Source organism: Mobula hypostoma, chromosome 20 (genome assembly GCF_963921235.1).
Source record: "Mobula hypostoma chromosome 20, sMobHyp1.1, whole genome shotgun sequence".
In the NCBI taxonomy this organism is placed as follows: domain Eukaryota; kingdom Metazoa; phylum Chordata; class Chondrichthyes; order Myliobatiformes; family Myliobatidae; genus Mobula; species Mobula hypostoma.
In genome coordinates, this window is record NC_086116.1 from 57750375 (window position 1) to 57776732 (window position 26358).

Here is a 26358-nt window from a genome sequence, read left to right on the forward strand (position 1 = left end):
CTAAATTAGTGATTTAACCACTCTGTGACCATACCCCGTGAACTGACATGAGCAGTGAGAGAACAGGAAGGCAGAAGTATCTGTGTTTCTGAATATCTTGGCAGAGGTAGCTGGGAGATTATTCTGAGTTGAAGCAAATGAAGAACTACTGACAATGCTGACTGCCCTTAAGTCGGGGGTTAGGACCTTCTCCAGTGGAGAAACAGAGAGCCTGGAGGAGTGTGGAAATGACTGAATATAAAAATGAATAGTAGCTTTCAAAAAGAATTGGATATATAATTATAAGGGAAATACTAACAGCGATTTCAGAGTATTCTATGCCCATAAACTTCTACACAGGTAATTGCATTCTAAACGGGTCCACAACAATTCATAATAAGCTGGTGACTAGCATGGAAAGTCATGATTTTTAAGCTACCATGGGCGCAGTGTTAGTGAATTAGTTAGTTTAGAGGCTAGAATTCAAATCACATGCTTAGCAGCTAGCAACAGGAATTCTGCAGATGCTGGAAATTCAAGCAACACCCATCAAAGTTACTGGTGAACACAGCAGGCCAGGCAGCATCTCTAGGAAGAAGTACAGTCGACGTTTCGGGCCGAGACAGACTGGCAATGAAAGTTCTCGATTGTCATTGCAGCCCCATGTGCTTCACAGTTTATCGAGGGGAGGGCAATCTGATAACCTAAACCTCGCTGGCCTATATGCAACCTTGGTACTAGACCCTCTGAAAATTAATAAATGACCAAATACAATTCTACTCTACTGGACGCATCACCTTTCCCCAACAATAATAAACCCTCATTGTAATTCCGTTTTATCAAGTACCGTGATTTAATCGTGCAACGTTTTTTAAAAAAACCCGAACTGTTGAAGGAACTCGGTGGGTTGGGGTGCTTATGTGAAGCAACTGGACAATCGGCGTTTTTTTTCAGTATTTTTTTGTTTCAGATTTCCCGAGTTCTCATTTTTATCGCAACGAACCACTTTTTCTTTCCATTTCTTAAACACATTCGAAATGCAGATTTTTCGCCCCCTCCATTATAATTAACACTCTGAAAGCATCGGGACTGGGAAGTTGTAGTTTTTAAATTAATCATGAAATAAGGGTCGAAGGAGACGGAGGACTACAGCTCCCAGAGAGCATCGCTACTACGCGTTTTAGGCTATCGGGAAACCTGCGTGCTGGTTATAAAAGGAGGAGAGGCGGGGTTCGGCCGGCTGATGAGAGTTGGTGCGGGTGGCTGGTCGTTCCTGGGTTAATACTTGTAGACCGCCAGCTGCCACCCTCCTTTCGACATGTCGGAGATAGAGCAGGAGCCCGAGCTGGGCGGCCGGAGACGGAGCACCCAGGACGCGTTGAGTAAGGAGCCGATTGAGCTGTGTCATGTGGCCGTCCGGCACCGGCACCTGACCGTGACCCTGCCCCTGCCCGCTACCGTCTCCGCCGCACCTCCAGACACCTGGCCGACGCTCGGCTTGCTGCCAGAATCGGGCACTTCTTACAGTTTTTATTCTCCATGTCTGTTCCTCCCCCCACCAACGATTAATACACGATGTTGGGTATTTGTGGGGACCTGGAGGTGGTGAAAAGGAGTTTCAGACAATTACTTAGGAGGTTCTTGGCTATTTGGGAGGAGGTGCTGGGGCTAAGCCGGATGATGCAGTGTCTAATCATTGCATCCAGCACCATGGTTTTCAGATGCAAAGTGGAATGTTTCAAGACGGAACGTGTGGGAAAAGTCCGGAACGTTAGAGCGAGCCCTTTCAAAGAGGCGGTATAGTCACCTTCACGATGGGCTGAATGGCTCTCTAATCTGTATCATCCCTTACAGTTGTGTTTTATAGAGGTCGTCGATATTTTGCTAGCTACCTATAATTACTCAGTATACAATGTGAAATGTAAAATATCAAATTTAGACTAAACTATTTTAGTGGTTTCCATTCAGCTAACAACTTCAACTTCCTGTTTCGTAATTTATATGCTGCTAAAATGTGGACAGTTTGAGCAAAACTTGGTTCAGCCCACTTTAAATATCGGGATGACTGGTTGCAATTTCTTTGTTTCTCCTTTGGAGGTTAGTTGATCAACTGTAGTAGTACTGATACTCCTGTATTGTCTCTGTCACAACTTGGACTGTGTGTGGTGTAGCCTAATGAGTCATTATGGCTGATTCTGATACCTCCGACAACTGGAAGGATGTGGCCATAGTCTTCACTCCTCATCACAAACCGTTTCTGAAATTGAGTTGACAACCTAGCATGCATGTTGTCAGTCTCTTCTCATCTCTTGTAATGTTGCCTGAATCTAGTCCTGCATTTAAAATCCATTCAGCACCTCTCTTAATTCCAGATTTGCTTATTCAAAGTGCCCGTGGCTGCCTCATCTTGATACACTCTCCGTAAACCTGAGGCCAGATACAGTTGCTCATGGATGGCTATGTTTGCAGACTCCACATCCTAGTTTCCAAGTCTTTCTATGGCTTTGCCCTTCCAGTTCCCGTAAACTATACACCTCTGATATCTTTATTCTTTCATTTCTAACCTCAGCTGCCTCTGAATTTGATTACTGCACTGTTGCCATGCTCTCTGCTGCTAATGCCCTATGTTCTGCTTTCAGATCTTACCTCTGACCTCCTCTTAAGACAATGCTTAAAAGCCTAACTGTTGAGCGAAGTTTCATGGTAAAATAGTGTGCAAGTTTATTTGAGGATGAGTTCTTTATTTCTAAGCTTTAATGTATTAATGCTAAATAAAGAAGGTAATAGGAAAAAGAACTTCCAATTTTAAATTCATCCTGTGTATAAAGGGATATCACACATCCGTGGTGCCTCTGATGACACTTCATTGGAGGGATACTTTTTTGTAGTGATGCTGTGGAGTGAAATGGAGTGTGTAACACATAGAACAGTACAGGCCCTTTGGCCCATAATGTTATGCCAACCCTTTAACCCACTCTAAGATCAATGGAAGCCTTCCGCGACCACTGTTCTATTCTATTAAAATATACTTCTATTTTTCTACCACGCATGTGCCTTCTGTAGCTACCTCTACCACTGACCCTGGCAGGGTGTTCCATGCACCCACCATGCTGTGTGTTTAAAACAACAGCATCTTACATTGCCTCTCTGCTTTCTGAGCCTTTTCCTTCTGGTTTGGGACATTTTCTTTGGTTTAATATCTGCTGGAGGAATCTTTTAAAATCCTGTCCGAATGAAACTATTGAATGCCAAAGCGCAGAAAGAACCCTTTTAGCCCATCATATGCAGTATTTGTTTTAAGATCATAAGCCATAGCAGAATTCGGCCACTCGGTCTCTCAAGTCTCTCTGCTATCCCATCAAGGCTGATTTATTATACTTCTCAACCCCATTCTCTTGCCGTCTCCCCATAACCTTTGGCACCCTGACTAACCTAGAACCTATCAACCTCTGCTTTAAATGTACCCGATGACTTGGCCTCCACAGCCGTCCGTGGCAATGAATTCCAGAGATTCTTCACTGGCTGAAGGAATTCCTCCTCATCCCTGTTCTAAATGGGTGTGCCTCTATTCTGAGGCAGTCCTGAACGTGGACAGTCCCGAGCCTGGCTGTGAAGAGAAGAAAGAGGGGAGTTGGGCATGGGCCAAGCAACCCCATTCCTAAAAACCCAGAGCTACAGAAATACCAACCGATGCTCCAAAGACCTCATCCCCGGGAGAGGAAGGATCTTCACCTCAGAGATGTGGTGAAGGCCTTGGGGCCTATCATCTAGGAGAATGGCCCAGGACAGAGGATACTGGCAAGCTCCTGTCAGCAGCCTATGCCCTAGTACAGGTGATGGGCTTAAGATCAATTCCAAATACAGTATAAAAGGTTTCCGTTTGACTCACTTCAGAGTGAAGGTTTAAAGTCGAAAGTACATTTTGAGGTAGTGCAAGAAGAACTAGTCTTTTTATTTTTAGAAAGCAGAAGCTCATTGGAGGGACCTCTTGCATGGAGGTAATCATGTTCGAATGGGTGGCACTTTTCATCAGGATGGGGGAGTGATAGGGAAGCATGTTCAGTGATATTGGAGGGCAGCCTGTCCATAAAATAGTGAAATTTTCTTCTTGTGCAGAAAAATTCTGCAACCCCTTGAGTTAAAACGTTTTGTACCAACCAAGTTAAGGCACAAGCTCCATCTGCCTTGATAGGTGGGGAGATTAGCATTGAGTGTGCATGAACTCTGACAACATCTTGGATAAATGTTTTAAATGGTCCGGAATTGAGAGCTTTGGAAGTTGTAATTCACCAAATACTTTGAGCGTGTTTCAATGATCTTGTGCAATTCTGTTTTCCCAATTATTAGTTTATTGAACAATATGTATGTAACTTTTTTTTGGATCTTCAGGGAAGGGTTATGTATTTCAGATTCAGTGATGCCCTCAATTCTGATCTTACTTTCCAAAACCCACTTCCCATCCTTTGCTGATTTTATGACTGTTCTTAATTTTGATAGTAAAATTTTGAGGGCAGGCAAATTATAGCAATTTATCACCTGTTCCTAATAAGGTGTACTGGAAGTGGTGAACTTCAACCTCGTTCTGGCAACTCCTGCGACGACACTGGTGCCAAGCTGTATCGGCCCTTGTCCTTCCCTTGGACAACATCTGTGTCATGGAGAGGGGAGACTTGCAGCATGGGCAACTGCCAGTCTTCCATGCAATCTTGCCCAGGCCTGTGCCCTGGAGAGGACACTCCAGCGTCCCATCACCGCAACGGCACAACATGGAAAGCAGCAGTCTACCGGTTATAAGCCTGTGCCGAGACTGTCACTCCCGTGTGGGACTCTACAGCCACAACAGACGCTGCTCTAACACAGTCTGAAGCAAGACTTGCCAGGTGCAGATCCATGGTCTCGTGAGACTAACGGATACCACCACCACGTGATTGTGGACAGGAAGCTAATCATGCATTTCACATGACACACTGTCAATATGTGATGGCTGAAATTTTGGACAGAGTTCACAAGTAGCTGCCATATTTGGAAACCTGATGAGGACAAGATCATCTGGTATTTGGAGAGATAATAGGAGGACATATTTTTCTCTGAAAATGATCGCAGAGGGAGACAGAACTTTGGGGAGATGATACTTCCAATGGTGCAACGCTTCCCTGTTACTATACTGCGGAATTTTAACCTGGGAATGATCCAAATCCATGGAGTACCTCTTGAATCCACTACTATCCGAGGTGTTTGATATTGTGGTGTTTGCTGAGCTTGGCGATTATCTTGCAGGCGTTGCATCGCCCGCCAATCAATGTGCAGTTGTTGTGTCTTTTTCTGGGAGTGCTTGCTTTTTTATAGTGCCACTTCCCTCAGACCTGATTATTTTGGGGGGGGGGGTCTATATAAACATGAGCTCTCCCCGAGAGAAACACCAACAACTGTGCACAGAGTTTGTCACCTTGACTGGTAATGAAACATCTGTAAGCTGATTGCCTCGCTCTGCGAACACTGCAATATCAAATGCCTCAGCCTGAGCTACCAATATTCACCACTGTCCTAAACTATCTGAGATGTCTTGTTTAATAACACTACAGGGAGAGGCAATTCAGCCCATCTTGATTTCTTGCCCATTCCCAGAGGAGAACATCTCCTGTAAATGAAGGTGGCTCCAGGAATCTGCTCTGTAAAGGGAGGCTTTGTCTGTCAAAGACCTTTCTTGCCTGGGCTGTCTGCACTCTATTTGCAATCTATTCTTGCCTGGACATTTTGTTACCCTTGCCTTACTGCACCTTCCACACAGCACAGCCGAGTATTGGTGATCAGCACTTAAAAATGGAAAATGCTGAAAAAGCAGAGCAGGTCAGAGAGCAGCCACTGAGAGAGAAACGGTTAATGTTTCAAGTTGTTGGCTTTTCTTTGGTGAAAGATCATTATCTGGACCAATAAATTTGTTTCTCTCCCACAGATGCCACTAAGCAGTTCCTTGTTTTCTGTTCTTCTTTCAGCTTTCTGGTGTTTGCAGTTTCTTTTTGCTTCTCTGCTACAATGGAGAATTGGCCCCTGTAGTTAATACCTGTTGAAGAATGAAGTGATGTGGGTCCAATAGACAGCTTCTTTATTTGTGAGGCCAAACTGTACAGAGCTAATTTGATGTGATAAACTCGACAGAAGTGTGATCAAATCTTTATTTCAGTATTCAACACATGATCTGCTAGACAACTTGGCGTTTGTGCTGTGACATTAGTGACTGCCTCATGTGATGCTGTAATTGTTATGGATATTTGAGGAGGGGAGACAGACCAGTGTTCACCAAATCAGTGTATTATTATGTGTTTTCAGTGCATTCTTTTTATAGTCGTCATTTTAAAGAAAATAATTTATTGCAGTAACCAGGACAAAGAATAAAGTTAGACCTTTATCTGATGTGAACTCCAGCCCAGATGAAGGGTCTCGATCTGTTTCCCTCAGCAGATGCTGTCTAACCCACTGAGTTCCTCCAGTAGTTTGTTTTTACTGCTTTTCAGTAAGTTTGAGAGCAGACTCTGGATTGTTGCTTTCTAGTTATAGGTGTGGCTTACTGTTGGCTCAATGGAGTAGGTGACTTGTGTACGTCTGCCGTTGTCTTTATTTAGTGAATCGAGGAATGTGTTAGAGGTTTGAGTGGGTAATGCCTGATTGTCTTTTATGCACTCAATGTCAAGTTGGAAGTGAATATGGAAAATGTAATACAGCTAGGCTATAAATTTTTCTTTACTTTTGTATGCCGTCATCCTTTTTAAATGTGACCCTTGGTTTTTGAGTTATTTGCTGTATATTGTAGATCATGATATTAGAGATCCATCAAACTTCTCAACCACAACACGCTGGAGGAACTCAGCAGGTCGGGCAGCATCCGTGGAAAAGATCAGTCGATGTTTCAGGCCAGAACCCTTCGTCCTGAGTTCCTCCAGCGTGTTGTGAGTATTGCTTTGACCCCAGCATCTGCAGATTATTTTGTGTTAATTTTCTCAACCAGCTAGGTTCTGAGGAGCACACTTCATCTTTGGTGAAAAGAAAACTGGAGGATTATGGGCTGTGTAGCAGGGAAGGCCTGAAGAGCTCATACTGTGCTGTTCCATGTTCCATCTTCACCGCTCTAAATGTGGTTGAAAGCCTTTATCCAGTAGGCCCATCACAACCTCTGGTGGATTCCAGAATTGGCCACAATGCTTTAATTGTGCCCTAAATGGTATTTCAAAAACACTCAATGCCACCTCCTGCCACCTCCTGCATTTGTACTCCTTCAAAATGACCGGCAGAAGATAATGGAGAGAAAAAATAAACACTTGTCTTTACGTAAAATGTCTAAAGGATGATGGAGATGGATAATCACCAGGGAAATAATTTGTAAAGATATGGAGAAACGCCAGGAATGACTGCTCCGCAGAAACCTAAAGAAAAACAGGAAATGCTGGAAACCCTCTGGTCGGACAGTTAATACATGAGGTCAGCAAACTTCCATCAGAACTAGAACAGAGAGTGGCAGAAAGAACAGCAGAAATGTTTGCCATCAGATGGTGACCGAGGAAGACTGAATGATGGTACCATGTGATAGTCATAGTCATACTTTATTGATCCTGGGGGAAATTGGTTTTTGTTTCAGTTGCACCATAAATAATAAATAGTAATAGAACCATAAATAGTTAAATAGTAATATGTAAATTATGCCAGCAAATTATGAAATAAGTCCAGGACCAGCCTATTGGCTCAGGGTGTCTGACCCTCCAAGGGAGGAGTTGTAAAGTTTGATGGCCACAGGCAGGAATGACTTCCTATGACACTCTGTGCTGCATCTCGGTGGAATGAGTCTCTGGCTGAATGTACTCCTGTGCCCACCCAGTACATTATGTAGTGGATGGGAGACATTGAGAGGCAGCAATTTGTAAATGCACCAAGTTGTGTATTATTTTCTGTCCACCTAACTTTTAAAATTTGCAAAATGTGTTGGAAGTGTTAAAGATTCCATGCCTTTGACGTTCCTGTTGAATCGCGTTTTGTCCTTCATCTGAACCTGGCTTTGAGGAGTAGTAGTTGCTGTGATCCAACTCTCATGTTGTGTACCACTTGGATGAGGAGGCACTACCATCAATACATTCCTTTCAGACCATAAGACACGGGAGTATAAGTAGACCGTTTGGCCCATCAAGTCTGCTGTGCCATTCCATCATGGCTGATTTATTATCCCTCTCAACTCCATTCTCTTGCCTTCTCCCCATAACCTTTGCCCTTACTAATCTAGAACCTATCAACCTCTGCTTTAAATACTTGCAATGACTTGGCTTCCACAGCTGTCTGTGTCAGTGAATTCCACAAATTCACCACCATCTGGCTAAAGAAATTCCTCCTCATCTCTGTTCTAAAGCGATGATCTTCTACTCTGTGCCTTCTAGACTTCCCCACTGTAGGAAATGTCCTCAATGCATATATTCTACCTAGACCTTTCAATATTTGAATTGATAATGAGATAATTATAAACACAAGAGATTCTGCAGACAACACACATCAAATTTGCTGGTGAATGCAGCAGGCCAGGCAGCATCTCTAGGAAGAGCTATAGTTGACGTTTCAGGCCGAGACCCTTCGTCAGGACTACAGATTCTGCAGACACTGTAGACACACACAAATTGCTTGAGGAACTGAGCAGGTCAGGCAGCTTCTATAGAAATAAGTAAACAGTCAACCTTCCAGGCCAAGACCCTTCAGCGGGATTGGAAAGAAATGGAAGATGCCAAAATGAAAAGTTGGGAGAAAGAGGGGGACAAGCTAGAAGGTGATAGGTGGAGTTAGATGGGTGGGAAAGATAAAGTTCTGGAGAAGAATGAATCTGATAGGAGAGGAGGGTAGACCATGGGAGAAACAGAATTGGGGGAGGGGGGCATCGGTGGGAGGTGATATGCAGGTGAGGAGAAGAGGTAAAAGGCCAGAGTGGAGAATAGAGGAGGGGGGAGGAAGAAATCAAGAGGGGGAAAAATTACTGGAAGGAAAATCGATGTTCATGCCATCAGGTTGGAGGCTACCCAGAAGGAATATGAGGTGTTGCTCCTCCACCCTTGGAGTGGTATCATCATGGCAAAGGAGAAGGCCATGGACCAGCATTTCAGAATGGGAATGGGGGTAGGAATTAAAATGGTTGGCCATTGGCAAATTCTGCTTTTGGCAGATGGAGCAGAGCTGTTCAAGTTTGGGTAAACCAGTTTTTTTTGTCATATAATCTCATTCTATTATCAAACTTGTTCTATCATCAAGTAAATTTCATGAAGATGTAAAATGGTTCCATGGATTCTAATTAGAAAAAACATTCAGGTTATGGACTGCTATAATGACCCTACAAGCTGCAGTTCGGTCAGAGCTCAGCTCCACTGCTGTATCCATTGGTGGTGGTGAGCAGAAAGACCATGAATGTGCACGATAGACAAATGTGAGATCTGTAGCTGGGAATCTAAAGTGAAAGATGCATTTCTGTCATTCCTGAGATTGCAGTCTTCAAAAAGCCATCTTTAGACAATGTGGTTCATATCGCCTACTGTCAATAAACACAACAGCAGCCACTGAACCTGTGGACCCCAATTACTTGGCTGTGGTGATGTATATCTTTTTAAAAAAGAAATTGTTGAGTGTTTGTCATGGCTCAGTTGTGCCTGAGGGAAAGGGTTGGAGTTCACTTTCCACTCTCTGCTGCTACTTGTGTACACAACTGAAACGGTGCTGCTTCGTTGCAGTTGCTGTCTGTTGGTTGAGGTGTCACATTGAAGACACCGCTTTCTTGAGCATCGCTATTTTAGAAAAGAACAAGGAAGTTACTCAGTGGAGTTTTGGCTAAAAGGTATCCCCAAGAACATCACTCTAATGGCTCTCTGGATGTTATCACAGTGCTATTTGTGAACATTTGTGCACTGTGGAAATAGGTTAGCTCATTTCTTGCAATTCGTCTGTGGCTACCCCCAAGTCCCTCTTTACAGTTGTACAGTTGCAAACTGCTTTGACATGATTGTCTTTCTTTTCAACCTTGTGTACAGGAACTATCTCTGCACTAAAGCAACTGAAACACTAGCTGCTATTCAGCAGTAGAATGTTGGCCAAATGTGTCCTGCCCACAAATACAACGACGTCTAATTTAGTCCATCTACAGATCTTTCCTACAATCCAGATGGCGCAGCTTGGGAATTTGGTAGAATGTTGTTCATTTACCTACGTGTTCAATTCTGCCATCAAGACAAAGCCAATCTGAATATCTATGTACCACCAACCATGGTCAGAGTGTCTGATTTGCATGGGGTATTGCAGCACCTTCTAGTCCCAAGACACCGTAGAGTTTCAAAAGCAGCAGATGCTGGAAGGCAGTAGGGTACTTAGATGGGTAATGAACACTAATCTTGCCTGTGATGCCAGCATCCTGGGTTATAGATTTGTGCTGTTAGCTTCTGTGTGGGTGCTCTGACCTTTTTGTACAATGAATGTCTCTTTTCAGGAGATCTAAGGAACTCCTCCAAGCACCTGAACCAGATTGCACCAGCCTAGATCATGCCTGCTTTACCCAAAATGACAACTGGCATGTCTAAACCCTGAACTTGAACCAATCTTGAGTTCCACCGATTTTGTTTACAAGTTGTATTCCAATTTTATCTTAGCTACACTCTCGTTTTCTCACGAGCATGTGGCTCCTTGGATGTTTGAGGCATCATTTTTTAACCTCTAGCTACAAAACAAAATCTTTTTATAAACTTATTTCTGTGACCTACTCTTGGCAGTTTTGACCCAGTCCTTAAAAAGTCATTGGCATTTTGCCCTGAAATCTTGCCTCAGTCCCCAGGGACAAGCTTTTCAAATACAAGTGAACCTGCTGATAAATGTCTGAGTGTGGGACAATATTCATTCCCTATTATGTATTCTATTGAGTATTCAACGAACTCTGAACCTGATTGCTCTGTGTGGATTAATTGGCACTGAATTTTCAAGCATTAAGCAACATTGATCCCAAAACTCAGTACAATGAGACGTCTTTGATCAGACTCTGTACAGTGAGACGTCTTTGATCAGACTCTGTACAGTGAGACGTCTTTGATCAGACTCCGTACAGTGAGACGTCTTTGATCAGACTCCGTACAGTGAGACGTCTTTGATCAGATTCTGTACAGTGAACTCCTTACCTAAGGTGAGACAACTTTGTATCCAGCCAATAAGATCCGGTTTCCTTGGTTTTGGCAGTCCTGCAGTTTTTATTGTGACTTTATACGGGTATAAGTGTTAATGTAGAATATGAAACCACCATCTTATAGAGGACATCTTGGTTTTTGTTTCCATTGATAGACTTTGGGAGGGAGAGTTCTCTAAGGGCTGAAGCAGGTCCTTATCCTCTGACCCCCTGGGACAGGCAGTGTGAGCTACATCTGCAGACTGAACTGATGGACCTCCCTTCACCACTTACACCAAAATTGCATGCAGGTTAGTCCTTTCGAGTTGGTCATCTATCACGCCTTTCATGTTCATTCCCGTCTGGAAACCATTGCATTTTCACGGTGCTTTTCCATCCCCTTTTGCAACGGCATGAGATGTTGCCTTCCCATTTCCCTCCGTAGATGCTGCCTGACCTGCTGAGTTCCTCCTGCATTTTGTCTATGTGTGTTGATCCAGATTTCTAGTATCTGCGGAATTTCTTGTCTCTTAGTTTTAATAAGAGTAATGAAAAGTTTAATGTGCCTGACTCTGCCCCCCCCACCACACCCTTCTAAGACCCAAGCTTTTGAAAAATGGCTATGGTGGGCGTACTAGTTTTCATCTTCTAAAATTCCAGAAGTCCCAATATTGTTTTCACAGTAATAAACGTAAACTCAATATTTGGGCAACGCGACCAAATGAAAATGAGAACTACATCAGTAGCAATAGGGAATTGAAAACTCATTGGATTATTATTGGCACATAAACCGTACAGACAGTGACAAACTTGTTTCGCATTTGGTCCACACAGTTAAATTCAGAGCATAGTACATCAAGGTAGCACAAAGAGAAAAGCAAGAACACAATGCAGAATATAATGTTACGCTTCGAAAGTGCCGTGAAGGTGGGCAAGCAGGGCAAGGACCATGACAAGGGAGATTGCAAGGGTGACTTCATTATCGGTCTAGAATTATCAAGGTGATTGCAGATCACATTTGACATGGATTTATGAAAGGAAAATACTGTCTGATAAAACTTTAGTTGTTTAAGAATGTAACAGGTAGAATGAAGGGGAGCCAGTGTCTCTGGTGCAGTTGGAGTTTCAGTAGATTATGACCATGGTAGATGAGGTAATTAAACCCAATAGGAGAATGCAGGTTCAGGGTTACTTTACAAGCAGGGAATGAAGATTAGTCAATGGACAGAAATCAGTTGGAAGCATTCGCTTTGGAGTCCAGATAGTAGAGCCACAGTTATTTGGTCTACAACAGCCATTTGGTCCAAGTCTGTTTATAATGCAAGTTCTTCAGATTGGTTTCTGGGATGGCAATTTGCCCTGTGGAGTGAAATTGTCTTCTGGCTGCACATCCTGAGTCTAGGAAAAACAGTGGTGACCTTATTAAAATATAAGTTTCTTACTCGATTGAGTAGATGCAGGGTTGATGTTTCTTTGGGAGTATCTTGACAGAAGTGACACAATTGTAATGAGGGACTTCAGTATGTGAGGGGATTGGGAAAATCAGGTTGGTGTCAGATCGCAAGAGAGGGAATTTGTTGAATGCCTACGAGATTACTTTTTAGAGCAGCTTGTGCTTGAGCCTACTCAGAGAAAGGCTATCTTGGATTGGGTGTTGTGTAATAACTCAGATCTTATTAGGAAGCTTAACATAAAGGAACCTGTAGGAGGCAGTGATCATAATATTACTGAATTCATACTGTAGTTTGAGAGAGAGAAGCATAAGTCAGATGTACCAGTATCGCAATGGAATGAAGGAAATTTTAGAGGCATAAAGGAAGAATTTTCCCAGGTGGATTGAAGAAGGATACTGGCGGGGATGATGGCGAAGCAGAGATGGCTGAAGTTTGTAGGAATAGTTCACAAGGTGTGGGACAGATAAGTCCCACAGAAGAAGTGGTTCTCATGTGGCAGGGTTAGGTAGCTGTCACTGACAAAAGAAGTTAAGGACTGCAAAAAGCCAAGGAAAAGTCATATAAGGTAGCAAAAGTGAGTGGGAAGTTGGATTATTGGGAAGCTTTTGAAAATCCAACAAAAAGCAACTGGAAAGCTATAAGAATGGAAAAGATGAAATACGAGGGCAGACTAGGGCATCAAAGTCAACATGGTTTCTGTAACGGAAAATCTTGCCTGACAAATCTGTTAGAGTTCTTTAAGGAAGTAACAAGCAGGGTGAACAAAGGAGTGACGGTGGATGCTATTTACTTGGATTTTCAGAAGGCATTTGATAAGGTGCCACACATGAGGCACCTTAACAAGATTAACAAGATACAATCCTATGGTATTACAGGAAAGATACTGGCATGGATAGAGGAATAGCTGACAGGCAGGAGGCAGCGAATGAAAATAAAACGGGCCTTTTCTGGTTGGCTGCCAGTGGTTAGTGATGTTCCTCAGGGATCAATATTGGGACCACTACTTTTCACATTGTTTGCCTGTGATTTAGATAATAGGATTGACGGCTTTGTGGCAAAGTTTGCTGATGATAGGAAAATAGGTGGAGGGGTAGGTAGTGCTGAGGAAGCAATGTTATTGTAGCAGGACTTGGACAAGTTGGAAGAATGGGCAATAAAGTGGCAGATGGGATACAGTGTTAGGAAATATATGATAAGGCATTTTGGTAAAAGGAACAATAGTGCAAACTATTATATAATTGGGGAGAAGGTTCAAACATCGGGTGGAGAGGGACTTAGGAGTCCTCGTGTTAGACTCCCAGAAGGTTAATTTACAAATTGGGTCTGTGGTAAAGAAGGTAAATGCAATGTTGGCATTTTTTCAAAGGGAATAGAATAAAAAACAAGGAGATAATGCTGAGGCTTTATAAGACACTAGTCAGGCCACACTTGGAGTATTGTCAATGGTTTTGGGACCCATATCTCAGAAAGGATGTGTTGTCGGAAGAGGTTCACAAAGATGATTTTGAGAACGAAGGAGTTAGCATATTATGAGCGTTTGGCAGCTTTAGACCTGTACTCTCTGGAATTTTGAAAAATGCAGGGGGATCTCATTGAATGTTGAAAGGAGTAGATAGGGTGGATGTGGAGAGGATGTTTCCTCTGGTGGGGGTATCCAGAACTAGAGGGCACAGCAACAAAATTGAGGGGCAACCCTTTAGAACAGAGGTTAGGAGGAATTTTTTTAGCCGGAGAGTAGTGAATCTGTGGAATGCTCTGCCACAACTGTGGTGGAGGCCAAGTCTGTGGGTATATTTGAGGTAGAAGTGGATTGTTTCCTGATTGGTCAGGGCATCAAAGGATATGGCGAGAAGGCAGGTGTACGTGGTTGAGTGAGATCTGGGATCAGCCATGATAGGATGTTGGAGCAGACTCGATGGGCTGAATGGCCTATTTCTGCTCCTATGTTTTATGGTTTTATGCTGTAAAGTCTCAAAAAGGAGCAGCTAATTGTAACTGAAATAGAAATCAGTCTCTTCAAAGTTCAAAGTATTGTACAACCTTGAGATTCGTCACCTTACAGGCAGTCACAAAGCAATGTAATCCAAAATGAACCCATTTTAAAAAAGACCATCGAAACACAGTGGGCAGAGAGAGAAAAAGATCGTGCAAGCAATAGAAGTAAGCAAATAGCACTCAGAACTGCAGTTTTAGGAAGCCAGGCCTTACTGTACCCGGAATAAGCCACTGCCGCAGTTCATCACAGAGCTGAGTGAACGTCGTAGAGCAGTGAGTAGAACTGGCCTGCCACTTAAATTGATCAGACCTCAGAACTCCTCTCACTCCTGCCTCGCCTCCTCCACCCACCTCTGTTTGTCTAGCCTCGCCTCTGCACGCCTCGCCATTGTTTCGTGGTGATTGATATTAATGAAGTGTTATTTATAAGGTGTTTAGTAACTTTGTTTGTTTGTGTATTTTGCCACTGATAAGTAGTCGCTGGGCATCAGCAGTGCCATCTTAAACCGGGTCATGTTCTTCTGCTGAGCTAATGCATTCCACAATGACCTCAGCCCAGGATGTTCTTCACACAAAGGGTCGTGTAAGTTTATTAGAGAATTGCAAGATCTACTGAGTGTATCTAGACAGATTGATCGGTATTCAGTTATTAATGATGCAAGAGACCATTCTGTCCATTGCGTTCATGCTAACTCTTGGTGGAGAATTTACATTACCCTTTCATTTTCCTTCTAGCTCTGCCGTATTTTATCTCTTGCATGCCTTTAGACTTTGCTTATATTTTTTGGCATTTGGCTCCACTGTGGGATAACATACAGTGCCACATTCTGGAGATATGGGTGAAAGCAGAGCACCAGTGAAACTGACGTGGTCACGAGGGGAGTCTGCAAAGTTCGTGCAAGCAGCACCCAGTGTCGGGATTGAGCCTCCCTGCTTAGAACCATGAGGCAGCACTGCAGTTGTTCTTAACCCTGGGCTGTTAATGCTTCCATTTGGAGTGAGTATTGTGCTTGGCGTGATCTGGATCACACGTCCTGACACAGTGCCTCCATCTGTTCAGCAGCAGTGTCAGCAGTTGATAGTTTAGTTGCTCATTTTACGTTTTTCAGGTCATTGTGGAATGTATTACTTCAGTAGACAGCCGCTGTGTCGTGACACTCTCTCTGCAATCTGGATGGTTAAGACTTTGATCAAGAGATCACGAACTTGATGTGATTAAGTACATACTTATTTTCTTCTGATCTGTTCCTTATTTCTATTTATTTATTGAGAAACAACACGGGACAGGCCCTCCAATCTCTTGAGCCATGCCAAGCACCACTGCTTAGATTTAATCAGAGCTTAATCACAGGACAATTTACAATGGTACATCTGTGTACTGTGGGAGGAAACCGGAGCACCCGAAGGAAACCCACACGGTCACGGGGAGAATGTACAAACTCCTTACAGGCAGTAGTGGTTCAAATCCCACCACATGACCGTGCCAGCCTCAACGATCTGATCAATAAAGAAATTATATGACAATGTATAATGGAGATATATATATATTTTGCCGTTGTTCTTTTGAAATATGGTGGTCTAAGTAGAATTTGTTTCGAAATATGTTACTTGCCTAACCAGAGGTATGACTTAAGTATTTTGATACAGATTATATTTTGCTTCCTGTGAAGTTCCCAATCCAAAATAGGGTTGCTGCTGGTTCTATTTTACAATATAACTCTGACCCTTGCAATTGAGTAACTTGGGAAAATCACTTGTGTTTAGATGGACAAATTAAAAACCACTACGATGTTGATTCTTGTCCTATTTGTAAGGTCTGTGGTAAGGGTTGAATCATCACTCGTTTTCTTAAAAATAAGTCTTGATTGATTTTGTTACAGTGACCTGTTCAACTCTGACGCAAAATCATTCCTGTGAAGGAATCACGTGTCCGGGCTGCTTGATGACAAAGACCACACTGCTGGCAGAAAATGAAGTGGAGGCCCATAAATTAGCCAACAACTACAAGGTAAGTGACTCAGTCAAATTATCCTCCAGTATTGCCTTGATGGTTCTGGGCCTGTATTCACTGGAATGCTGAAGAATGAGGTGTGACCTCATTGAAACCTACTGAATGGTGAGAGGCCTTGAGAGAGTTGATGTGGAGAGGATGTTTCCAATGGTGGGAGAGTCTAAGACCAGAGGACATAGACTCAGAATAGAGGGGTGTTCTTTTAGAACGGAGTTGAGGGGAAGTTTCTTTAGCCAGAGAATGGTGAATCTGTGGAATTCTTTGCCACAGGCAGTGGTGGAGGCCAAGTCATTGGGTATATTTAAGACAGAGGTTGCTAGATTCTTGATTGGTCGGGGCATGAAGGGATATGGGGGTGGGGAGGCAAGAGATTGGTGCTGAGAGGGAAAATGGATCAGCCATGATGAAATACCAGAGAAAACTCGATGGGCCAAATGGCCTAATTCTACTCCTATATCTTATGGTCCAGAGACAAAATGCTCTGTTGGATGATGGAGAAGCACAATCTTTAACAGAGTGCAATGCGAGAGTGGTGGAAGCAGTCTCCATCAGGGCTGCCAAAAGCTGAGTGGGTGTCCCCTAGTTCAACTAAGGGGAAACAGTTATTGAGCCAGTTAGTTCTTTCAGAAAAGCGACAAGAGTATAACCGACTGGCTGCGTCCTCGTACTTTAAATTCTGTAGCTTGGTTGGAGGGGGAGGTTAGCTTCGTAGCTGTGCTATTCCTCCTTTTGTGATTGATTCTTGGAGAGGCAACGGAATATCTATATACTGCCTGCCTCCAATTACATTAACATCAGAAGTAGGAGCAGGAGTCGGCTATCTGGCCTTCAATTATAATAATATCTGCCTCCATTTATAATGTCAGAAGTAGGAGCAAGGATCAGCTATATGGCCCGTTAAGCCTTCCCTGCCATTCAATAAGCTCTTGTCTGATCTGCCCGTAGACTCTACTCTGCCTGCCTGCCTTCCCCATAACCTTTAATTCTCCTGCTATGCAAAAATCTAACTAACTGTGGCTTAAATATATTTAATGAGGTGGCCACAGATTCACCATTCCCTCTAAAAAGCAGTTCCTTCTGATCTGTCCTAAATCTATTTCCCTGAACCTTGAGACCATGTCCGCTAGCTCTAGTCTCACCATCCATGGAAACAACTTCCCTGCCTCTTTCTTATCTATAAGTAACTTTCATAGTGCTATATATTTCTATAAGATACAGTGGCATGCAAAAGTTTGGGCACCCCTGGTCAAAATTTCTGTTACTGTGAATAGCTAAGTGAGTAAAAGGTGAACTGATTTCCAAAAAGGCATAAAGTTAAAGATGACACGTTTCTTTAATATTTTAAGCAAGAAAACTTTCTTATGTCCATCTTTTACAGTTTCAAAATAACAAGAAAGGAAAAGGGCCCGAAGCAAAAGTTTGGGCACCCTGCATGGCAGTACTTAGTAACACCCCCTTTGACAAGTATCACAGCTTGTAAATGCTTTTTGTAGCCAGCTAAGAGTCTTTCAATTCTTGTTTGGGGGATTTTCGCCCATTCTTCCTTGCAAAAGGCTTCCAGTTCTGTGAGATTCTTGGGCCGTCTTGCATGCACTGCTCTTTTGCGGTCTATCCACAGATCCTCGATGATGTTTAGGTCAGGGGACTGTGAGGGCCATGGCAGAACCTTCAGCTTGTGCCTTTTGAGGTAGTCCATTGTGGATTTTGAGGTGTGTATAGGTTCATTATCCTGTTGTAGAAGCCATACTCTTTTCATCTTAAGCTTTTTTACAGACAGTGTGCTGTTTGCTTCCAGAATTTGCTGGTATTTAATTGAATTCGTTCTTCCCTCTACTAGTAAATGTTCCCCATGCCATTGGCTGCAACACAAGCCCAAAGCATGATCGATCCACCCCCGTGCTTAACAGTTGGAGAGGGGTTCTTTTCATGAAATTCTGCACCCTTTTTTCTCCAAACATACCTTTGCTCATTGTGGCCAAAAAGTTCTATTCAGAAGGTTCAAAGGAACATTTAAACAAGCCTGATGCATTTTGGAAGCAAGTCCTGTGGACTGATGAAGTTAAAATAGAACCTTTTGGCTGCAGTGAGCAAAGGTATGCCCGAAATGTCCACTATACCTCTTCCTAGAGATGCTGCCTGGCCTGCTGCGTTCACAAAGCCTATCCATGTCAACTCTATCTATCCCCCATCATAATTTTGAATACCTCTATCAAGTCCCCCCTCAACCTTCTACGCTCCAAAGAATAAAGACCCAACTTGTTCAACCCTTCTCTGTAACTTATGTGATGAAACCCAGGTAACATTCTAGTAAATCTTCTCTGTACTCTCTCTATTTTGTTGACATCTTTCCTATAGTTCAGTGATCAGAACTGTACACAGTACTCCAAATTTGGCCTTACCAATGCCTTGTACAATTTTAACATCACATCCCAACCCCTACACTCAATGCTCTGGTTTATAGAGGCCAGTGTACCAAAAGCTTTCTTCACCACCCTATCCACATGAGATTCCACCTTCAGGAAACTATGCACCATTATTCCTAGATCCCTCTGTTCTACTGCATTCTTCAATGCCCTACCATTTACCATGTATGTCCTATTTTGATTAGTCCTACCAAAATGTAGCACCTCACATTTATCAGCATTAAACTCCATCTTCCATCTTTCAGCCCGCTCTTCTAACTGGCCTAATTATCTCTGCAAGCTTTGAAAACCTACTTCATTATCCACAACTCCACCTATCTTAGTATCATCTGCATACTTACTCATCCAATTTACCACCCCTTCATCCAGATCATTAATGTATATGACAAATAACATTGGACCCAGTACAGATCCCTGAGGCACACCACTAGTCACCGGCCTCCAATCCGACAAACAGTTCTCCACCACCACTCTCTGACGTCTCCCATCCAACCACTGCTGAATCCATTTTACTACTTCAATATTAATACCTAATGACTGAACCTTCCTAACCAACCTTCCGTGTGGAACCTTGTCAAAGGCCTTACTGAAGTCCATATAGACAACACCCACCGCTTTACCCTCGTCAACTTTATAGAACATAGAACAGTACAGCACAGTACAGGCCCTTCAGCCCACATTGTTGTGCCGACCCTCAAACCCTGCCTCCCATATAAGCCCCCACCTTAAATTCCTCCATATACCTGTCTAGTATCTCTTAAATTTCACTACTGTATCTGCCTCCACCACTGACTCAGGCAGTGTATTCCATGCACCAACAACTGTCTGAGTAAAAAATCAACCTCTAATATCCCCCTTGCACTTCCCACCCCTTACCTTAAAGCCATGTCCTCTTGTACTGAGCAGTGGTGCCCTGGGGAAGAGGCGCTGGCTATCCACTCTATCTATTCCTCTTATTATCTTGTACACCTCTATCATATCTCCTCTCATCCTCCTTCTCTCCAAAGAGTAAAGCCCTAGCTCCCTTAATCGCTGATCATAATGCATACTCTCTAAACCAGGCAGTATCCTGGTAAATTTCCTCTGTACCCTTTCCAACACTTCCACATCCTTCCTATAGTGAGGCGACCAGAACTGGACACAGTACTCCAAGTGTGGCCTAACAAGGGTTTTACAGGACTGCATCATTGCCTCGCAACTCTTAAACTCTGTCCCTCAACTTATGAAAGCTAACACCCCATAAGTTTTCTTAACTACCCTAGCCACCTGTGAGGCAACTTTCAGGGATCTGTGGACATGTACCCCGAGATCCCTCTGCTCCTCCACACTTCCAAGTATCCTGCCATTTACTTTGTACTCTGCCTTGGAGTTTGTCCTTCCGAAGTGTACCACCTCACACTTCTCCGGGTTGAACTCCATCTGCCACTTCTCAGCCCACTTCTGCATCCTATCAATGTCTCTCTGCAATCTTCGACAATCCTCTACACTATCTACAACACCACCAACCTTTGGGTCGTCTGCAAGCTTGCCAACCCACCCTTCTACCCCAACATCCAGGTCGTTAATAAAAATCACGAAAAGTAGAGGTCCCAGAACCGATCCTTGTGGGACACCACTAGTCACAACCCTCCAATCCGAATGTACTCCCTCCACCACCACCCTCTGCTTTCTGCAGGCAAGTCAATTCTGAATCCACCTGGCCAAACTTCCCTGGATCCCATGCCTTCTGACTTTCTGAATAAGCCTACTGCGTGGAAATTGTTAAATGCCTTACTAAAATCCATATAGTTCACACCCACTGCACCACCCTCATCTATATGCCTAGTAACCTCCTCAAAGAAATCTATCAGGCTTGTTGGACATGATCTGCCCTTCACAAAGCCATGCTGACTGTCCCATGATTCTGTAAATGCCTATAGATCCTATCTGTAAGAATCTTTTCCAACAGCTTTCCCACCACAGACGTAAGGCTCACTGGTCTATAATTACCCGGACTATCCCTACTACCTTTTTTGAACAAGGGGACAACATTCGCCTCCCTCCAATCCTCCAGTACCATTCCCGTGAACAACGAGGACATAAAGATCCTAGTTAGAGGTTCAGCAATCTCTTCTCTCGCCTTGTGGAGCAGCCTGGGGAATATTCCATCAGGCCCCGGGGACTTATCTGTCCTAATGTATTTTAACAACTCCAACACCTCCTCTCCCTTAATATCAACATGCTCCTGAACATCAACCTCACTCATATTGTCCTCACCATCATCAAGTTCCCTCTCATTGGTGAATACCAAAGAGAAGTATTCATTGAGGACCTCACTCACTTCCACAGCCTCCTGGCACATCTTCCCACCTTTATCTCTAATGGGTCCTACCTTCACTCCTGTCATCCTTTTGTTCTTCACATAATTGAAGAATGCCTTGGGGTTTTCCTTTACCCTACTTGCCAAGGCCTTCTCATGCCCCTTTCTTGCTCTTCTCAGCCCCTTCTTAAGCTCCTTTCTTGCTACCCTATATTCCTCAATAGACCCTTGCTTCCTAAACCTGATGTATGCTGCTTTCTTCCACCGGACTAGATTTTCCACCTCACTTGTCGCCCATGGTTCCTTCACCCTACCATTCTTTATCTTCTTCACCGGAACAAATTTATCCCTAACATCCTGCAAGAGATCCCTAAACAGCGAGCACATGACCGTAGTAAATTTCCCTGCAAAAACATCATCCCAATTCACACCCGCAAGTTCTAGCCTTATAGCCTCATAATTTGCCCTTCCCCAATTAAAAATTTTCCTGTCCTCTCTGATTCTGTCCTTTTCCATGATAATGCTAAAGGCCAGGGAGTGGTGGTCACTGTCCCCCAGATGCTCACTCACTGTGACCTGAGCCGGTTCGTTACCTAATACTAGATCTAGTATGGCATTCCCCCTAGTTGGCCTGTCCACATACTGTGACAGGAATCCATCCTGGACACACTTAACAAACTCTGCCCCATCTAAACCCTTGGAACTAATCAGGTGCCAATCAATATTAGGGAAGTTAAAGTCACACATGATAACAACCCTGTTATTTTGGCACCTTTCCAAAATCTGCCTCCCAATCTGCTCCTCGGTATCTCTGCTGCTACCAGGGGACCTATAGAATACCCCCAGTAGAGTAACTGCTCCCTTCCTGTTCCTGACTTCCACCCATATTGACTCAAAAGAGGATCCTGCTACATTACCCACCCTTTCTGTAGCTGTAATAGTATCCCTGACCAGTAATGCCACCCCTCCTCCCCTTTTTCCACCCTCTCTATCCCTTTTAAAGCACTGAAATCCAGGAATATTGAGAATCCATTCCTGCCCTGGTGCCAGCTAAGTCTCTGTAATGGCCACCACATCATAATTCCATGTATGTATCCAAGCTCTCAGTTCATCACCTTTGTTCCTGATGCTTCTTGCATTGAGGTACACACACTTCAACCCTTCTACCTTACTACCTTTACACCGTTTATTCTGCTTCTCTTTCCTCAAAGCCTCTCTATATGTTAGATCTGGCTTTACTCCATGCACTTCTTTCACTGCTCTATCGCTCTGGGTCCCATCCCCCTTGCAAATTAGTTTAAACCCTCCCGAACCATGCTAGCAAACTTACCTGCAAGGATATTGCTCCCCCTCGAGTTCAGGTGCAACCCATCCAATCTGTACAGGTCCCACCTTCCCCAGAAGAGATCCCAATGATCTAAAAATCTAAAACCTTGCTCCCTGCACCAACTCCTCAGCCACGCATTCAACTGCCATCTCCTCCAATTCTTACCATCTCTGTCACGTAGCACTGGCAGCAATCCTGAGAACGCCACCCTTGAGCTCCTGTTCTTCAGCCTTCTGCCCAGTTCCCGAAACTCACACTTCAGGACCTCATCCCTCTTCCTGCCTATGTCGTTGGTCCCAACGTGTATCACGACTTCTGGCTGCTTTCCCTCTCGTACCAGGATGTCATGCACCCGGTCAGAGACATCCCGGACCCTGGCACCTGGGAGGCAACAAACCATGCGGGTGTCCTTCTCACGTCCACAAAATCTCCTGTCTGCTCCCCTGACTATAGAGTCTCCAATGACGACAGCTCTCCTCTTCTCTGTCCTACCCTTCTGCACCACAGGGTCAGACTCAGTGCCGGAGGCCTTGCCACCATGGCTCACACCTGGTCAGTCGTCCCCGCCAACAGTATCCAGGATGGTAAACTTATTATTGAAGGGAATGGCTACAGGGGTGCTCTGCACTACCTGTCTACTCATCTTCGCTTTCCCCCCTCTGACTGTCACCCAACGACCTGCTTCTGGCAGCCTAGGTGTGACTACCTCCCTGTAACTTTCCTAGTAACCTCATCAAAAAATTCAATAAGATTTGTCAAACATGACCTTCCACACACAAATCCATGTTGACTGTTCCTAATCAGACCCTGTCTATCCAGATAATTATATATACCATCTCTAAGAATACTTTCCATCAATTTACCCACCACTGATGTCAGACTCACAGGCCGATAATTGCTAGGTTTACTCTTAGAACCCGTTTTAAACAATGGAACAACATGGGCAGTACACTTTTTTTTCTTTAATCCCATAGCTAGGCATGGCTTGCCTAGCTCAAACTGACCTAGTTCCCTCTCCACTGACCCACAAAGTCCATCACCTCACGTTCAACCCCACTGTGGCCCATGCATACAAGCCCCTCTGGTACCAGGCCCCAGCACTCGCTATGCTTCATCCTCAAACCTTCCCCACAACCCTATTCAAACAACTCACCCCGACTTCACTCTCCCTCCTCTGTCCATTACAAATCCCCGTCGACTCTTTACACTCTGCCCCGGCCCTCCTACTGGTAGAGGGAAGAATGAATTCAATTAAATACCAGCAAATTCTGGAAGCAAACATCACACCGTCTGTAAAAAAAATAAAAGCCGAAGGTAAAAAGAGGATGGCTTCTACAACAGGATAATGATTCTAAACACACCTCAAAATTCACAATGGACTACCTCAAGAGGCGCAAGCTGAAGGTTTTGCCATGGCCCTCACAGTCCCCCGACCTAAACATCATTGAGAATCTGTGGACAGACCTCAAAAGAGCAGTGCATGTAAGATGGCTCAAGAATCTCACAGAACTAGAAGCCTTTTGCAAGGAAGAATGGGCGAAAATCCCCCAAACAAAAATTGAAAGACTCTTAGCTGGCTACAGAAAGCGTTTACAAGCTGTGATACTTGCCAAAGGGGGTTTTACTAAGTACTGACCGTGCAGGGTGCCCAAACTTTTACTTTGGGCCCTTCTCCTTTTTTGTTATTTTGAAACTGTAAAAGATGGAAATAAAGTTTTCTTGCTGAAAATATTGAAGAAATGTGTCATCTTTAACTTTATGCCTTTTGGAAATCAGTTCATCTTTTACTTGCTTAGCTATTCACAGTAACAGAAATTTTGACCAGGGGTGCCCGAACTTTTGCATGCCACTGTATCTTCTTTCTCTTCCAAATTCCAGCAAGTATGATCCGAGCGGACTCGATCTCTCCTCATAGGTTTGCCACTCATCTCTGGAATAACCCTGGTGAACCTCCTCTACAAGTAAGGAGACCAGACTGCATGCATTTCTCCAGGTGCGGCCTCGCAATACCCTGTACAATTGCAGCATAACCTCCCTGCTCTCAAATTCAATCCCTCTAGTAATGAAATGTAGTATTCCATTTACCTTCTTACCTTCTTAATAAACTACAAAGGACTGTGAGAATGGCCAGGAGGATCACAGAGGTGTCTCTACCCTCTATCGGGGACATTTATCAGGAGCGCTGCGTGCACGTGGCCCCTAGTATATCATGGATCCCTCCCGTCCATCCAGCATCCTCTCTGATATTCTACTATCAGGCGTGAGACTCCGATAGTCAGGATGGGAAACACCTTTGCTCAGGCCAAACAGCTTCTGAGCTGCCTGCGGAATCACATTCAAAGTGACACTGGATAATGTGTACTGTATCCTACAATATTTAATTTATGCACTTCACTTTGTCTATCTGTGCGTTATTCATTTATAGATGTAATTTTTACTTTCCTAAGTTATTGTGTGTTATGTGTACTACTCTGCTTTACACCCTGGTCAGGAGAAACATTGTGTTCGGTGATATACGTGTACATAATTAAATGATCATAAACTTGTCTTGACTTGACCTGCAAACCAACTTGCTGTGACCCATGCATAAGTACTCCCAAGTGCCTTTGTACAATAGCATGTTGCAATCTTTTATCATTTTAATAATATTTTGATCTACTATTTTTCCTTCCAAAGTGAATGACCTCACATTTACCAACTTGTATTCCATCTGCCAGACACTTGCCCACTCACTGAACCTACCTATATCTCTCTGCAGACTCTCCACATCTTTTGCACAATTTGGTTTTCCCACTCAGTTTAGTGCCATCAGCAAATGTAGACGTGCTGCATTTGGTCTGCGCTTCTAACTGTGCAAGTCTTTAAAGTAAGTTGGCTGATCACCTGTAGATTTAAAAAGTTAGCTGGCTTTTGATGGGAGTTTGGTGCAAAATCTCCTGCGGTTAGCAGCTAACATGAAGTAAAGTTAAAGTATGATCTTTGGAGAGTGTATGTTTGGGCAAGTGCATTTTTATGCCATGTATAATTGAAAGAAGTTTGATTGTCGTCAGTGAATGTGACTGACAGAAGAAATATTTTCCTCTTAATATCCACCAATGCACCTGTCTAAGAGTTTATCCCGTCTACTATTCCTATGCAAGTTTGGAGGACAGGGCTTATAAAACGAGCAGTGGTTGGTTTACCTGAACTTTTTTGCAATCTGCATTTGTAACTTCTGTAGTTCGGATTTAAGAAGTGGAAAAGTCACGTGACCGAGAGACCCTGGGAAGACCGTTCTGCAGTAGTGAAAGAACTCTATTCTGATCTCAACGTCATCAAACATCCAGGTAATTTTGCAAGAAGTATTTTGATGTTTTGTCCCTGTATATGTGATGAGGTATTGAGTGGAAATTGGATGGTCCTATTTTTGAATACTTTCCATATTCTATCATCCCAATCCATGTTTGTGGGGTATTTGAGGGGTGGGTGGGGTAGATTGTGGTGTATTAGTAAATAGAGCATTGAAAACTACGCAATTATATCAAAAAGTTTTATTTTTCAAAAGAATAAGAATCCTTGAGTTAAAATGTACAGGATTCTGAGGACTTGAAGTTAAGGCAGTATTTTCTGTACCATGAATTTAGAACCTGGGATCATAATTTGGATAGGGACCAGTCATTAGGACTGGGGTAAAACCAAATAATTTATCTAATTAAAGAAATGAAAGAATAGT

At 43.5% G+C, this 26358-nt stretch overlaps 1 protein-coding gene across 2 annotated transcripts in view; it reads left to right on the plus strand.

The window, feature by feature from the left end:
* The first annotated feature begins 1210 nt into the window (after positions 1-1210).
* Positions 1211-26358, plus strand: part of cax1 (cation/H+ exchanger protein 1) — a 67344-nt gene continuing 42196 nt past the window's right edge. The window contains exons 1-4 of one of the 2 annotated variants that reach the window (XM_063073009.1): positions 1211-1361; positions 11314-11448; positions 16467-16594; positions 25867-25972. In XM_063073009.1, the coding sequence (XP_062929079.1) occupies positions 1298-1361; positions 11314-11448; positions 16467-16594; positions 25867-25972 (433 nt within the window). In that variant the 5' untranslated portion in view covers positions 1211-1297. The remainder of the gene's footprint in view (positions 1362-11313; positions 11449-16466; positions 16595-25866; positions 25973-26358) is intronic. The other variant, XM_063073010.1, reaches the window with a different exon arrangement.